This window comes from Dendrobates tinctorius, unplaced genomic scaffold (genome assembly GCF_039654945.1).
Source record: "Dendrobates tinctorius isolate UK_male_01 unplaced genomic scaffold, ASM3965494v1 ptg000202l, whole genome shotgun sequence".
Taxonomy (NCBI): Eukaryota; Metazoa; Chordata; class Amphibia; order Anura; family Dendrobatidae; genus Dendrobates; species Dendrobates tinctorius.
Window position 1 is genome coordinate 8,567,131 of NW_027361869.1, and position 17,267 is coordinate 8,584,397.

Consider the following 17,267-nt stretch of genomic DNA (forward strand, 5'->3'; position numbering starts at 1 on the left):
CAACATGACACCCGCAGACCATTTCATCAAAGTCTGCATTCCAAAACGTCACTACTTCCCTTCCGAGCCCTGACGTGTGTCCATACAGTAGTTTTCTCCCACATATGGGGTGTCAGCGTACTCAGGACAAATTGGACAACAACTTTTGGGGTTCAATTTCTCCTGTTACCCTTGGGAAAATAAAAAAATTGGGGACTAATTGATCATGTTTGTGGAAAAAATGATTTTTTTTTATTTTCATGCCCTGGCATTATAAACTTCTGTGAAGCCTTTGGGGGTTCAAAGTGCTCACCTCACATCTAGATAAGTTCCTTAGGGGGTCTAGTTTTCAAAATGGGGTCATTTGTGGGGGGTTTCCACTGTTTAGGTACATTAGGGGCTCTCCAAAGGCAACATGACACCCGCAGACCATTCCATCAAAGTCTGCATTCCAAAACGTCACTACTTCCCTTCCGAGCCCCGACGTGTGCCCATACAGTAGTTTTCTCCCACATATGGGGTATCAGCATACTCAGGACAAATTGGACAACAACTTTTGGGGTCCAATTTCTCCTGGTACCCTTGGGAAAATAAAAAAATGGTGACTAAAATATCATGTTTGAGGAAAAAATACGAATTTTTTATTTTCACGCCCGGGCGTTATAAACTTCTGTGAAGCACTGGGGGGTTCAAAGTGCTCACCACACATCTAGATAAGTTCCTTGGGGGGTCTAGTTTACAAAATGGTGTCATTTGTGGGGGGTTTCCACTGTTTTGGTACATCAGGTGTTTTCCAATCGCAACATGGTGTCCGATCTCAATTCCAGCCAAAAACGTCAAATGGCGCTGCTTCCCTTCCGAGCTCTGCCATGCGCACAAATAGTGGTTTACCCCCACATGTGGGGTGTCAGCGTACTCAGGACAAATTGCACAATAACTTTTAGGGTCCTGTTACCCTTGGGAAAATAAAAATTGGGGTGAAAAGATCATTTTTGTGGAAAAAATATGATTTTTTAATTGTACCGCTGTACGTTATAAACTTCTGTAAAGCCCTTGTGGGTTCAAAGTTCTCACCACATATCTAGATAAGTTCCTTGGGGGGTATAGTTTCCAAAATGGGGTCACTTGTAGGGGTTTCCACTGTTTAGGTACATCAGGGACTCTCCAAACGTGACATGGCGTCCGACCTGAATTCCAGCCAATTTTGCATTGAAAAAGTCAAACGACGCTCCTTCCATTCTGAGCTCTGCCATGCGCCGAAACAGTCGTTCCCCCCACATATCAGGTATCAGCGTACTCAGGACAAATTGCACAATAACTTTTGCAGTCCAATTTCTCCTGTTACCCTTGGTAAAATAAAAAAAATTGAACCTGAAGTATTTTTTTTGTGAAAAAAAGTTAGATGTTCATTTTTTTTTAAATATTCAAAAAAAATTCCTGTGACGCACCTAAAGGGTTAATAAACTTCTTGAATGTGGTTTTGAGCACCTTAAGGGGTGCAGTTTTTAGAATGGTGTCACTTTTGGGTATTTTCTATCATATAGACCCCTCAAAGTGACCTCAAATGTGATGTGTTCCTAAAAATAAAATGGTGTTGTAAAAATGAGAAATCGCTGGTCAACTTTTAACCCTTATAATTTCCTAACAAAAAAAAATTTTGGTTCCAAAATTGTGCTGATGTAAAGTAAACATGTGGGAAATGTTAGTTATCAAGTTTTTTGTGTGCTATATCTCTGTGATTTAAGGGCATAAAAATTCAAAGTTGGAAAATTGCGAAATTTTCAAAATTTTCGCCAAATTTCCGTTTTTCTCACAAATAATCGCAAGTTATTTGAATGAAATTTTACCACTAACATGAAGTACAATACGTCATGAGAAAACAGTGTCAGAATCACCGGGATCCATGGAAGCGTTCCAGAGTTATGACCTCATAAAGGTACAGTGGTGAGAATTGTAAAAATTGGCCCGGTCATGAACGTGCAAACCACCCTTGGGGGTGAAGGGGTTAAGATGACACTATAGTGTCATAGAAGGGGCGGATCGAGGCAGAAAGGGCGCGTTTCTACATAGCCCAGCACACCCTTTTCAGCTCTCTGCCCCCTCCTTCCTCTCCTCAGCGTCCCGGTGGCCATTTTTTTGGCTGCTGAATACCTGGCAACGGACGCCTTCAGCAAAAAGGAGAACCACAGCAGTCTCCGGGGGGCACAGAACTGTGATTTGTCGGCGCTGGACCTAGGGGCACACTGGTGGGGTAAGATCACAGCTGGGTTCTCTTTACTCAGCTGAGAATCCATACTACCTATAAGGCTCTCTGTGGGTTCCCTCTGCGTAGCCACCCCTGTAGGATCCCTGATAGCCAGCCTCTGTGTACTATGTCGGGCTCAAGAAAGAGAACCAGGCAGGAATGTTTCTATGCATTCTGCACAGCCTGCAAAACCACTCTCCCCAGAGGCAGCACGTATCCGCACTGCCGGGATTGCATCCATAACTCTGGGTCAGAACCCCAGGGAGTCCCTACCAATGCTTCAGGGTCGGATACCACGCCAGAATGGGCTACTCAGATGTCGCAGTCTATGACACAGCCCATAGATAACCTAACCGCTACATTGCTGCAAGCTCTGCAGGGTCGTGTCCCGAATATGAACGTTACCCAGCAAACGGACAGCTTGTCTCAGGAACATGCTGTTTCCGACACTCACAGACGTAAGCGGACCAACAGGTCACAATCACCTGAGTCGTCCTATAGCACACGGTCATCCCCCCCCAGGGAGAGACACAGTCATTCCAGGTCTCCTAGGCAGTCCCCTATCAGATACAGACAATGCAGTTCACCACAGAGATCCCCTACCACAGAAGACCTCCGCCCCAGATCGCCCACCAGGGAACACCTTTTCGATACACAGGATTCGGAAGGCATCTGTGACTCCGACTCAGACAACGAAACGGAGAGGTCCGTGGTACCTTGTCCCCCTAGCAATACAACGCTAGTTGAGGACATAATCTCTGCCATCCATCAGGTGCTGGGAATTTCAGATCCAGCCCCGGAAGCCCCAGAACATAAGATTTGCTTCGAAAGTGTTCTGAAACCGCCTAAGGTCTTCCTTAATCACCATGAGTTTCAAACGATACTTACTAAGCAGTTTTCGCAGCCTGAGAAAAAATTTGCCAATCGCAAATATTTGGAAGCGAAGTACCCCTTTTCACAGAAGGACACCAAACAGTGGACAGACCCACCCGAATTGGACCCCCCGGTATCTAGACTAGCAGCACAGACCCTACTCTCACTGCCAGATAGCTCAACCCTCAGGGACGCAGCAGACTGGCAAGTAGAACGCATGGCTCGTTCCATTTTCGAAGCGGCAGGGGCCTCCCTGGCCCCTGCGTTCGCTTCAGTTTGGGCGGCCAAGGCCATACTGGCTTGGGCAAAAAAACTGCAGGAGGGTCTTCAAGCTTCAAATACCGGGCTCTCGGACCAAGCGGTTCAAATAGCAGTGGTAGCAGACTACATGCTTCATGCAGCCCTAGACTCAGCAAGAGGTCTAGCGGGGATAGCGGCAAATGCCATTACGATTCGGCGTATCCTCTGGCTGCAAGAATGGAAAGCGGATGCAGCCTCAAAGAAGTCCCTCACGCATCTTCCGTACCTTAGTGGAATGCTTTTCGGCGAAAAGTTGGACGCAATGATATCGAATGCCACTCGGGGTAAGAGTACCTCTCTCCCTCAACTGAAACCTAAACGCACGTTTAAACGGAGAAACCAAACACGATTCTGATCCTTTCGGAACTCTTCGGGCTGGTCCGTCTCACGCCCAGCGCAAAATCGTAACCACTCTCCACGCAGGGACAACCCACGGACGGCACAGAGACCGGACAGGACTTGGCAGTCGAAAGCAGGCCAAGCGAAACTCAAAGGAGGAAAACCTCAGAACTTCGCTTCATCATGACTCACGAACTCCGGAAGACACCCCACCAGTAGGCGGGCGACTTCTACTCTTTCAGCAAGTCTGGCTGCCTATTACAAAAGACAGGTGGGTCAGGGAAATAGTGTCTTCCGGATACAAGATAGAGTTCACTTCCTCTCCACCGAAGCGGTTCTTCCTCTCTATTCCACCAACACCATCAGACAAGGCTCGTGCCTTCCACCAAGCGGTCTCCTCTCTCCTTCAAGCAGTAGTACCGGTTCCCGCGAACAAAAGATTCAGAGGGTTCTACTCCAATCTATTTGTAGTTCCCAAGAAAGGAGGCAGCGTCCGGCCCATACTAGACCTAAAACAGCTCAACAAATATGTACGGGTCCGTCATTTCTGCATGGAGTCCCTCCGGTCCATCATAACATCCATGGAGCATACAAGACACATATCTGCACATACCAATTGCTCCCGCCCATCAACGGTTTCTCAGGTTCGCGATCAACCAAAACCACTACCAGTTTGTCACTCTCCCGTTCGGACTCGCCACGGCTCCAAGAACGTTTACCAAGGTCATGGCAGCCACCATGGACGTTCTACACTCCAGAGGCATTCTAGTCGTTCTGTACCTGGACGACCTTCTCATCAAGTCTTCCACCTTCAAGGACTGCGAGGTCAGTGTCTCAATCACAATAGACACACTGAGTCATCTGGGATGGTTTGTCAACCTACAAAAATCATCAACTACCCACAGTCAGACCCTAACCTTCCTTGGGATGTTATTCGACACCTCCAGGGGTCTGGTGCTCCTTCCCAAGGACAAGACACTGGCCCTCCATCTGGGAGTTCGCATACTCCTCCGCAATCCTCCCCGATCTCTCCAGTTTGCCATGAGAGTCCTCGGCAGGATGGCAGCAGCAATGGAGGCAGTGCCATTTGCCCAGTTTCACCTCAGGCCTCTTCAACTAGCCATCCTCAGATCTTGGGACAGGAACCCCTTCTCCCTCGACAGGGAGTTCCGGTTGACATCGTCAACCAGGAGGTCCCTACATTGGTGGCTCAAGCCAACTTCGCTTGCAAGAGGAAAACCTTTTCTCTCTGGTCAATGGAAGGTCCTGACCACCGATGCAAGCCTGACAGGTTGGGGTGCGGTGCACCTATATCACAGGGCACAAGGCAAGTGGTCACCAATGGAAGCGATCTTGCCCATCAATATCCTGGAAATCCGGGCCATCTTCCTGGCACTGAGAACCTTTCATCACTTACTTGCAGCCTCTCACATACGGATACAGTTGGACAATTCCACGGCGGTGGCATATGTGAATCACCAAGGCGGGACCCGCAGCGCCCAGGCGATGAGAGAAGTGGCACATATCCACCAGTTCCAGCTCCTGTACATTTTTCCACCCCTCCCCCTGAGCTCCAGGGTCGTGAGGAAGATCAAACAAGAGGGAGTTCCAACCATCCTGATCGCGCCGGACTGGCCCAGACGTACATGGTACGCCGACATCGTACAACTTACAGCAGACGCCCCCTGGCGTCTCCCCGACCCTCACGACCTTCTGTCACAAGGTCCGTTCTACCATCAGAATTCAGGGGCTCTCAATTTGACGGCATGGCCCTTGAAACCTGGATTCTAACCCAGGCAGGGTTCTCACAGGATGTCATTGCGACCATGATCAGGGCAAGGAAGCCAGCCTCCGCCAAGATTTATTATCGTACATGGAGAGCTTTCTTTTCCTGGTGCGAATCTCACGGACAGGTCCCACTCCCTTATTCCCTCCCGAAGGTACTAGGTTTCCTTCAATCGGGCCTAGACGCCAAGCTGTCCCTAGGCTCGCTTAAGAGTAAGGTGTCAGCGCTTTCAGTCCTTTTTCAAAGGCGCATTGCTACCAAACCGCAAGTAAGGACTTTTCTCCAGGGAGTTTCCCGATTCGTTCCCCCCCTACAGACGTCCACTGGAAACGTGGGACCTCAACCTGGTCCTGACAGCATTGCAGGCACCACCCTTCGAACCCCTTTAAGAAGTCCCACTCTGCATTCTGTCACAGAAAGTGGTTTTTCTAGTGGCAATCACCTCGCTACGCAGAGTGTCTGAATTGTCAGCACTTTCTTGCAAACGGCCTTTCCTAGCTTTTCACCAGGACAAGGTGGTTCTCCGTACTGTACCATCCTTCCTTCCAAAGGTTGTGTCCACCTTTCACCTCAATGAGGAAATCTCACTGCCATCCCTTTGTCCGGTTCCAGTTCATAGAGTGGAGAAGGCTCTGCATACGCTTGACCTCGTCAGAGCATTGCGGATTTACGTGTCCAGGACTGCACCCTTCTGGAAGTCTGATTCCCTCTTCATTCTTCCGGAAGGCAGTCGTAAGGGCCTGCCGGCTTCCAAGGCTACCCTTGCCAGGTGGATCAAGTCCACCATACATGAGGCCTACCGACTCAACAGTTCCCCTCTTCCGGCCGGTATCACGGCACACTCTACACGGGCAGTAGGGGCCTCCTGGGCCATTCGGCACCAGGCTTCGGCACAACAAGTGTGTAAGGCGGCCACTTGGACTAGCCTACACACGTTTACGAAACACTACAGTGTTCATACCCAGTCCTCAGCGGATGCGAGCCTGGGTAGACGGGTTCTGCAGGTGGCAGTGCCCCAAGTTTAGGGACCTGCTAGCACAATATTCGTCCATTGCTTCCCACCCAGGGACTGCTTTGGGACGTCCCATGGTTCTGTGTCCCCCAATGAGGTGACAGAGTAAAGGAGATTTTTGTGTACTCACCGTAAAATCTCTTTCTCTTAGCCTCTAATTGGGGGACACAGCTCCCACCCTGTTGCCCTTACGGGCCGTTGTTTACGGTTGAGTTCTCATATTGTTCTTTGAGCTCGTACATAGTAGCCTTCTTACAGGCATGGTTATGTCGTTTCTGTTACGTTCCTCCTAATGCTTTTGCACAAAACTGGAGAAGGCTGACGCCGTCCCGGGGTGTATACTGCAGAGGAGGAGCCATAGTTAATCTTTTTCAGATTATGCATAGTGTCGCCTCCTCGTGGACAGCAGCATAACACCCATGGTTCTGTGTCCCCCAATTAGAGGCTAAGAGAAAGAGATTTTACGGTGAGTACACAAAAATCTCCTTTTCTGGGACTTGTATATTGATGGCTTATCCTTAGAAAGGTCATTAATATCTGATAGAAGGGGTGCACTGAATAGTAGCCAGCCATTGCACATCCGTTCCTAATCATGAGGTGTCAGAAATACAGTACCTGGCCACTGCCACTATGCAGCCGACTTAGCTGTACTGTGCAACTCAGCGGCCGGGATACTGCGTGTCTCACCCCCACGAATGATATATTGATGACCCCATCATAAGGAATTGCCATCAGCCTAATAGTCCCTTTTAGCTGGGACATCCCATACAACATTGCAATGCTTGCCCCCCAGCTCCATCCTAATTGTGGCCACTCTTGGGACCTCCTAAGTGGTCACAAGCGCCCAACAGTGGTCACAAGCCTAGTGTGTACCTAGCATTGCCTGGCACAGCCAGACCCTCATGACACAGTACGGTATTTCCATAGATGGTGAAGGTGAAATAATCTGCAGACAGGCAATCCTGGAAAACAATTGGATTGAACAGGAAAAAATATTAAAATGGTATTCAATAGTTGGTGCACGCTTTAGAAATTGGCTGAGCACAATGTAGCGTGAGCTTAACCCCAAGTCTCCCATTGTGGTCAACCATCCCCCATATTAGGCTTACTACCAATCTCAGGAACCATCTCTCATTTCACATCACAGGGAAGAAATCAACCGTCTGAGCCAAAAAATAAGGCGATTGGAAGCAGAACTAGAGGATGAAAAACGCGAGAAGGGGGCTGCGCTGGAGACTGCAAAAAAGGTTAATGTATGTTCCTTATTGTGCAAGGTCTTTGTATGTGACAGGCCAATATAGAAAATATATAGGCAACCCTCCTCCCACAGCGACACAACGTGACGGGTGAGCTGTAGAATTACTTGGCCACTCCGGATCTACACCTGTCCATCAGGTGTCCGCTGTAACTAATAGTCTATATAAATGGGGATACAGCTATAGGAAAAAACTAAATATTTACACCTCGCTCTGGGAGGAGTATTAGGAGGAGACCCTGTGGCCCGAGCACTGGGGAGTGATGGCAACTCTTTGCCTGGGTCCTTGCATGACAGCAGGTGTCATACCGATGCATCGTGATGTAAGAGATGCAATATGGCTGCAATCACTTCCCTGAATGTAGAGTGCACTTTTCATACTAATGCGTCCAGCTCTCTTGTTTTTTGTTTTTTTATTTAGCTGGCTTCATAAAGTATGATCCTTGTAGCCTTTTTATCCCTGTAATATATCTGCTGAAGAGTCCTTTTGGGTATATAAAATTTTGATTACCAAGGCGCAGGAGTCACACGGGTCCCGTCCAGGCTCTGCGAGGAGCTCATCAAGTGCATCATCGGGCCGCGGGTCCAATAGTCCCTTTAGTGGAGGAGAGAAGAAGAGAAAACAGGAGGCAGCGCAGCTTATCCAGAAGAACTGGAGGCAGTATCAGAGCAGGGTGAGTTCTCAGAGGTCCTGGCACACAGCACGGCAGCGGGCATGGTTATTACTGGTGCTCAGTGGTCCCTACCCTTCTCATGCCATGCTGTGTGTATTACGGATATAATTTACGTAATCTTATAAGGACATATAGTTTGCTGGATATTAAGGTACCGTTCCTGACGAAGGATATAAGTGGACAAGAGCACAAATTGATATTATGATTGTCAGATTACACTATGTAGTTTCCAGTTTAACCACTAGGCGGCAGTCCTATACAGAGCAGCTGTTGTATGAGCTGCGCTTAATAGGGAGTCCCTCTCCCCCAGGTGGAAAATTCAGCTCATTTGGGGTTAATCAGCACCTATTAAGACCAGACCAGGAACGCACATTCTAGCACTGTAGTTGCAGATAAATTCACTTTTACTACACATGAGGCTTTGGTGTCCCCCCCCCCCCCCCCCGGCGTAGCCAATGTCTCTGTGCACCGGTCCTCCCTCCATATCTTTCACCGTCCCTGATCTTGATTGATGGCTCTTTTTGTAATTAGGTCTATGTCCCCCATCTAGAAGTTTCATTAGCTAAATTTGCAGTCTGGGGGGGTGACAGACTCCCTTTAAAGAAAAATTAAACCAACGTCTTTAACATTTGCCCTCTTTCCCTCTTTTCTACTTGTTTTCACAGAAAGAAGAGAATAAAGACTTGGAAGAGGTAAAGTAATAGCATCTCATAATGAGTATTCATGGAGTGTCCTGTTTCTTCCAAACCTCCATTGTGCCATCAATCCTAAAAAGCTGAGTAATCAGTGACAGACTGGCTGCTAAAGATGAGAGGGTCTGACAACTTTACGTGACAACCTATGAGCAATAGATCTGGGGTATCCAGACTGTCTACAATGGCTGCCTGCTGACGTCAGAGGTGGCGGTGCACGTTGTCACCCTTTAGATTTAAAGGGGTTGTCCATAATGAAAAAGACATGGATGCTTTCTCCTAAAAAACAGTGCCACTCCTCTCTGTGGGTTGTGTCTGGTATTGCAGCTCAGTTCTATTAAACTCAACAGAATTAATAATCACGTATCTGTATGTATGTATGTATGTATATGTATATATATATATATATATGTGTGTGTATATATATATATATATATATATATACACAGTATATTATATATACAGCTCTGGCAAAAATTAAGAGACCACTTTCAAGTGCTCAATATGTCTGATTTTTCTCTTTATAGGTATACTAGCTGAAGAGCCCGGCGCTGTCCGGGCATAGTAACTAACTACAGTTAGTTATAACAAATTATAATGATTATATCTATATATAAAGCTGAGTGTAGAGCCACGCCCATTCCGCATAGCCAAATTCACTATAATATCCCACATCATCTCGTCAGCCAGAGCCACCGGACTACTACCCCTAATATCCCACATCATCCTGTCAGCCAGTGCCACCATACTACTACCCCTAATATCCCACATCATCCCGTCGGTCTGGGGTCAGAACCAGAGCGCTGAGTGGAACGGTCCTAACTTCCATACCGGGGATGCCTTTAAGAGAGGCCTGGGGTCAGTACCAAAGCGCAGAGTGGATTTGCCATGACTTCAATATAGGGAATGCCTTTAAGAGGGACCTTGGGTCAGAACCAGAGCTCAGAGTGGATTTGCCCCAACTTCCATACCGGGGATCCCTTTAAGAGAGCCTGGGATGAGAACCAGAGCGCTGAGTGGATTTGCCCTTACTTGCATACCAATGATCCCTTTAATAGAACTCTGGTGTCAGAATCAGAGCGCTGAGGGATTTGCCCTTTCTTCCTTACAGGAGATCCCTTTAAGAGAGCATGGGGTCAGTACCAGAGCATTGGAAGGCAATTGCCCTGACTTCCATACCGGGGATCCCTTTAAGAGGCCCTGGGGTCTCTCTCCCCTTTTCCAGAGTTCTGTTCCTTTACATTTCATTCACTGGCTGCTGCAACGGATCCATCCAAAAACCGGATCTGGTGCATCAGTTTTTTGCAAATCTGCAACGGATCCGTTTTTTCACACTTTGACGGTTTGGTATGGAGGATGTGTGATGGGTATATAGGCACAGGAGGGGAGATTCATTTCTGTCATGTGCTCTCTGCTCCTTTCTGGGGTCAGACAATGGCTGGGAGCTTATGTTCCCAGGGATGCTAGATTTCAGCTCTGGTGAAATGAAAGATGCTTAGTGATTGGTTACAAGGAAAACTGTTGCTCATAGCAACCAATCACAGCTCAGCTTCTTTTGAACAGCTCTGGTGAAATGAAAGATGCTTAGTGATTGATTGCAAGGAAAACTGTTGCTCATAGCAACCAATCACAGCTCAGCTTTTTTTGAACAGCTCTGGTGAAATGAAAGATGCTTCGTGATTGGTTGGTGATACACACATACATACATTCAGTTTCATATAGAGAGATTTTTGAGTATAATGTAAATTGTTCTTTTAGTCTATAAACTTCTGACATGTCTCCGAATTTCCAATCAATAAAATTTGTGGGGGGGGGGGGGTTTCTGAAGAGGAGAAATGGTCAAAATTTAAAAAAAAAAACAATGCTTTCAGATCTCAAATATTGCAAAGAAAACAAGTTCATAATCATTTAAAAACAATAGTAATGTTTTAACTCAGGAAGAGTTCAGAAATCAATATTTTGTGGAATAACCATGATTGTTAAGCACAGCTTTCATGCGTCTTGGCATGCTTTCCACCAGTCTCTCACACTGCTTCTGGTGCAAACATGTAAGCAGGTCTTCTATGTTTGATGGCTTGTAACTATCCATCTTCCCCTTGATTACAATCCAGAGGTTTTCAATGGGGTTCAGGTCTGGAGAACAGGCTGCCCATTACAGTGTTTTGATGTGGTGGTCTCTTAATTGTTGCCAGAGCGCTGTGTATGTGTGTGTGTATATATATATATATATATATATATATATATATGTGTGTATATATATATATGTGTATATATATATATAGTACAGACCAAAAGTTTGGAGACACCTTCTCATTCAAAGAGTTTTCATTATTTTGATGACTATGAAAATTGTGGTTTCACTCTGAAGGCATCAAAACTATGAATTAACACATGTGGAATTATATAATTAACAAAAAAGTGTGAAACAACTGAAAATATGCCTTATATTCTAGGTTCTTCAAAGTAGCCACCTTTTGCTTTGATTACTGCTTTGCACACTTTGCATTCTCTTGATGAGCTTCAAGAGGTAGTCACCGGAAATGGTTTTCACTTCACAGGTGTGCCCTGTCAGGTTTAGTAAGTGTGATTTCTTGCCTTATAAATGGGGTTGGGACCATCAGTTGTGTTGTGCAGAAGTCTGGTGGATACACAGCTGATAGTCCTACTGAATAGACTGTTAGAATTTGTATTATGGCAAGAAAAAAGCAGCTAAGTAAAGAAAAACGAGTGGCCATCATTACTTTAAGAAATGAAGGTCAGTCAGTCTGAAAAATTGGGAAAACTTTGAAAGTGTCCCCAAGTTCAGTGGCAAAAACCATCAAGCGCTACAAAGAAACTGGCTCACATGAGGACAGCCCCAGGAAAGGAAGACCAAGAGTCACCTCTGCTGCGGAGGATAAGTTCATCCTAGTCACCAGCCTCAGAAATCGCAGGTTAACAGCAGCTCAGATTAGAGACCAGGTCAATGCCACACAGAGTTCTAGCAGCAGACACATCTCTACAACAACTGTTAAGAGGAGACTTTGTGCAGCAGGCCTTCATGGTAAAATAGCTGCTAGGAAACCACTGCTAAGGACAGGCAACAAGCAGAAGAGACTTGTTTGGGCTAAAGAACACAATGAATGGTCATTAGACCAGTGGAAATCTGTGCTTTGGTCTGATGAGTCCAAATTTGAAATCTTTGGTTCCAACCACCGTGTCTTTGTGCGACGCAGAAAAGGTGAACGAATGGACTCTACATGCCTGGTTCCCACTGTGAAGCATGAAGGAGGAGGTGTGATGGTGTGGGGGTGCTTTGCTGGTGACACTGTTGGGGATTTATTCAAAATTGAAGGCATACTGAACCAGCATGGCTACCACAGCATCTTGCAGCGAAATGCTATTCCATCCGGTTTGCGTTTAGTTGGACCATCATTTATTTTTCAACAGGACAATGACCCCAAACACACCTCCAGACTGTGTAAGGGCTATTTGACCAAGAAGTAGAGTAATGGGGTGCTACGCCAGATGACCCGGCCTCCACAGTCACCAGACCTGAACCCAATCGAGATGGTTTGGGGTGAGCTGGACCGCAGAGTGAAGGCAAAAGGGTCATCAAGTGCTAAGCATCTCTGGGAACTCCTTCAAGACTGTTGGAAGACCATTTCCGGTGACTACCACTTGAAGCTCATCAAGAGAATGCCAAGTGTGCAAAGCAGTAATCAAAGCAAAAGCTGGTTACTTTGAAGATCCTAGAATATAAACATAAAGTATTTTCAGTTGTATCACACTTTTTTTTAATTTTATAATTCCACATGTGTTAATTCATAGTTTTGATGCCTTCAGAGTGAATCTACAATTTTCATAGTCATGAAAATAAAGAAAACTCTTTGAATGAGAAGGTGTGTCCAAACTTTTGGTCTGTACTGTGTATATATATATATATATATATATATATATATATATATATATATATAATGCTTCTTTAATAAACTGCTCAACTGCGAAGAGAAATGATATTCTCTGGGTAAGTAGCATAATACAAATGCCTGGTGTGCCGCGCCAATAAATGGCGGCCGGACAGCTGCTGATATCTGAGCCCTGACCCAGTGTCCCAGATATTACGCTAGGAGACAGATGGACTACCATTATGTGATCATGGCGTCGTGTGAGGTTTACAGTCTTTTAGAGGGCTGGGAATGGAGAGCAGAAGGAAACAGTCATCTGGGATGGGATGTTATGGCTGCTTAGGGCAGAGAAATGAGGACTTTTACACAACAGGTGACGACATGCTGAGACGGACATGACAGTATATGTTGCTGACATCACATTTCATATTAGAGGAATTGTCTTTAACTTTAATGGTCTTTAAATAATTATCTATATCTTCACTTTACTCTGTTTTACAGACTGTGCTCCTTCAAGCCGCCCTGCAGGGTCACCTAGCCCGATATAAAATGTTAGGGTCTCCGGGATCCAGTGGCCTCACTCAGCAGGTTAGTACAGAATATTTTGTTGTGTCGTCTTGATGCTGATGATGCAAGTCATCGATATTCGACTGGTAGTAGCCCAATATGGTGGCCAGGGCACATTTGCCGCTCTTTCCCTGAGCCAAAATACCCGATTCAACCAGGGCTGTGGAGTCGGAGTCGTGGAGTCGGAGTTAGTTTGGGTCGGAGTCGGTAGAAATGTACCGACTCCGACTCCAGCTTTAAAAAAAAATGTATTAATATTTTATAATTGAACTTTCATATGAATTTTATAAATGTTACTCAAATATATATGTTCTATCAAACTATGAACAACAGTGATAAGCAGTTCTGCTGGAGATAGAGACATTTCTTACTTCTTGTGTGTCACTGTTCTCCACTGCCCTTATCTAATCTTATACTTGGTTAACCTCATGCTGCCCCAACCCCCCTACTTACAATGCATGAAACTGAAAGTGAAAATGTGTTGCAAATTCTTAGTAGTAAAGCTCCTCCTCTAGACTAGATCTTCCAAGCATCTCACAGCTGCCTGCTACTCAGAAGAGGAAGACTGTAAGAAGTATTATCCTTTCAACAAATTTTGCATCAGTTAACTGTGAGTACATGAGGAATAATAACAGTATTACTGACCACTATATCAGTTGTACGACCTGGCAATAATTTTGTACAATTGTTATTAGGAAAAACAATTGTCATTTGGATTGTGAATGCAGAATTAAAAACCTGAGAATGTCAAAGAAGCATCACATTAAATCAGCTGTATTTGAACATTTCACCATCACTCAAGATAGAAAACATTATGTCTGTCAGTGTATGACAAATGATCCAGACGAAAACAAATGCTGTGAAGCCAAGATGAGTGCATATTCAGGCAAAGATAAAAATGCTCCTACCAGAGCTTCTAATCTAAAGAGACATTTACAGCGCTTTCATCCAGAAGTACTGAAAGCAGTGGGTGAGAAAGACTGCATCCAAACCAATGAACCAGTGCCCAGCTCTTCCAGCCAAACAAAGGAGCAGAGAACTTTGCAGCCATCAGTTGCAAGATATTTTGTCAGTGACAAAGTTACTGTGACAATGACAGTAGATACATTTAAAAAAACAGATCATAGAGCTTGTTGTAAAGGATAGTGTGCCTATTTCATTACTTTCACGACCAGCTTTTATGTGTCTGAATGGGGACATGGCCCGCAAGCTTGGTGTTTCTCTGGAGAGAGAGAGTATTAGAAAATTAGTAATCGAAGAAGCTTTTAAACAAAAGGAAGAACTTAAAAAAACTCTCTAGGGACGCTTTCTGTTTCTTAAAATGGATGCCTGCACACGTCACAGAGTGAACTATTTTGCCATCAATGTCCGATTTGTTTGTGGCAAAAATGAAATAGTTACCAAGACATTGGCAGTAAAAGACCCCAAAGCTCATCACACCAGTGAGTTTCTCCAGGTCTTGGTGGAAAAGGTTCTGCAAGACTATGAACTTAAAAAAGAGCCAGTTCTTTCTGTCGTAACTGACAATGCTTCAAATATGATAAGTACTATTAAGCTAATGAATGAGAGTAATGATGGTGACCAGCAGCTAGAAGAACATTCTGGGTCCACAGACAGAAATGTTTGAAATAGAGGAACACAGTATTGTAACTGAGGAGCAAACTGAAGTTGCTTCAGATGAACAGCAACATGATAGTTTAGATGATCTTGTTGAAACTGTGTCAATATGTTCTTTCATTCATCACATGCGCTGTGTTGTGCATACGCTACAGCTGGCTATAAGAGACAGTCTGCAAGAAGGACATGCTGCTGCACTGATTGGCAAGGTGAGAAAATTGGCTACTGTTGCCAGAACCCCTAAAGTTGACTCAATTTTGAAGAGACGTGCTGGAAAAGGGGCAATTATTGATCAAGCCACACGATGGGGCAGTACTTACTTAATGATTCAGCGCTTGGTTGAACTGAAAACCTTTCTTGTAGACATGGTTAACCCTCAACTGACGCTAAATGAAAGTCAGTGGAATCAGGTGACTGAGCTGGAAAAATTGCTAGAGCACCCATTTACAGTGACTAAAAAATTACAAGCAGAGGACTTAACTCCAGGTATTTTCTTAAAGGAGTGGAAGAACCTGATGTTTTGCCTGTCCCAAAGAGGAGGGTTAATTGCAAGTGGCATTGCTACATCAATGAAACGGAGAGAGGAGCTACTATTACAAAATAACATTCTTTTGGCAGCTGTTTATGTAAACCCAATGCATCGGATTCTTCTAGATGATCAACAGCTAAGTAAAGGAAAAGAAGCTCTGTTTGAAATAGCAGTAAGGATGAAAGGGTTGCAGAACAGTCAGGAGGAACAAGAAGAATTTGGTCGTCCTGCCACATCTTCACCCTCATCATCAACTGATTAAGAATTTAATTTCGAAAAATATTTGGATCACAAGGACCGTGCAAAGCGTTCCCGCATAGAAGAAGAGTCATCCCCATCAAGCAACACAGCCAGTACATTTCAGCAGAATTTTTCATGTGCACTAAAAGAAATTGAGAAATTTGACCGTTCATCAAAAATAACAGTGCAACAAGCGATTCCTCTGTATCCTGACATTGTCAGAGATGTTGCCCGAGTGGTTACTGCTTTGCCACCAACACAAGTTAGTGTAGAGAGGTTGTTCTTTGCTCTCACAATAATTAGATCAGATTTGAGGGCATCCATGAAGGAGGATCTGACAGAGGCAATACTTTTTCTGAGGACAAATTTATAGATTTCTTATTATTAACTGCATAAAAGTGTTTATTGCATATTTACTTACAGTTTAGAAAAGTTTATAAAAGTTATTTGCTATATTTTAATTGTATTCTAATAAATGTAGTTTTTGCTCTCAGTGGTCTGATTACTTATATGATGGTGAGAAACTGAATAAGCACAATGTTTAATATTTTACAACAGTAAATTTGTTGTTATGAATTGGCCATTTATGAAGGAGTCGGAGCCTGATAAAATCCAGGAGTCGGAGTCGCAACTGTGGCTTACCGACTCCACAGCCCTGGATTCAACCACTACAGGACCTATACCACTGTGCCTGGTGAACTATAAAGGGGAGACGTCAGGAGTCAAGGACAATCCATCAATATGCCAGAAAACACCTTTAAATAAATCATATTGTCTGTGCTTCAGGCGGGCCTGATTTAACATTACAGATTAAATAGAACTTTTAGACTCCATGAGGCTGGTGTACTTACTGTGAAAGTCCAAGTCAGAATGGCTATGTAATGCGTTTTTTCCAATATTATCAGTAAATACATTTTATCAATGTAAACATTTATCCTACTCGATTTCTCCAAATTCACAAACGTCCACTTAAAATACAAACGTCATTTAACCCGTACAGTAAACGCCAAAGGAAAAATGCCCCCCCCCCCACAAAGAAAAATGCAGTAAAAAGTGAGCAAAATACTATATTCACCCCTAAACTGATACCAATAAAGAGGTCAGCTCGTTGCTCAAATAACAAGCCCCTACACAGCTCTGGCCATGGAAAATTAAAGCAATACTGGTCACAGAAAATGAGGACTTACACTATTTTATTTTTCTAAAAAAAAAAAAATTTAACCACTAAAATAGAAAAAAAAATCTCAGGAGCAGCTAGATGGGCTATACTAA

At 44.7% G+C, this 17,267-nt stretch overlaps 1 protein-coding gene across 5 annotated transcripts in view; it reads left to right on the plus strand.

Moving 5' to 3' along the window:
- The window catches only part of IQCE (IQ motif containing E), a 60,550-nt gene that overhangs the window by 24,347 nt on the left and 18,936 nt on the right, over window positions 1–17,267 (plus strand). For 2 of the 5 annotated variants that reach the window (XR_012221994.1, XM_073553722.1), the window contains exons 17-20: window positions 7,682–7,787; window positions 8,305–8,463; window positions 9,129–9,155; window positions 13,544–13,630. Coding sequence is in view for 4 of the 5 variants with exons in the window: in XM_073553722.1 (XP_073409823.1) it covers window positions 7,682–7,787; window positions 8,305–8,463; window positions 9,129–9,155; window positions 13,544–13,630 (379 nt within the window). In the remaining variant the exon portion in view is untranslated. The remainder of the gene's footprint in view (window positions 1–7,681; window positions 7,788–8,304; window positions 8,464–9,128; window positions 9,156–13,543; window positions 13,631–17,267) is intronic. The other 3 variants (XM_073553723.1, XM_073553724.1, XM_073553725.1) reach the window with 3 other exon arrangements.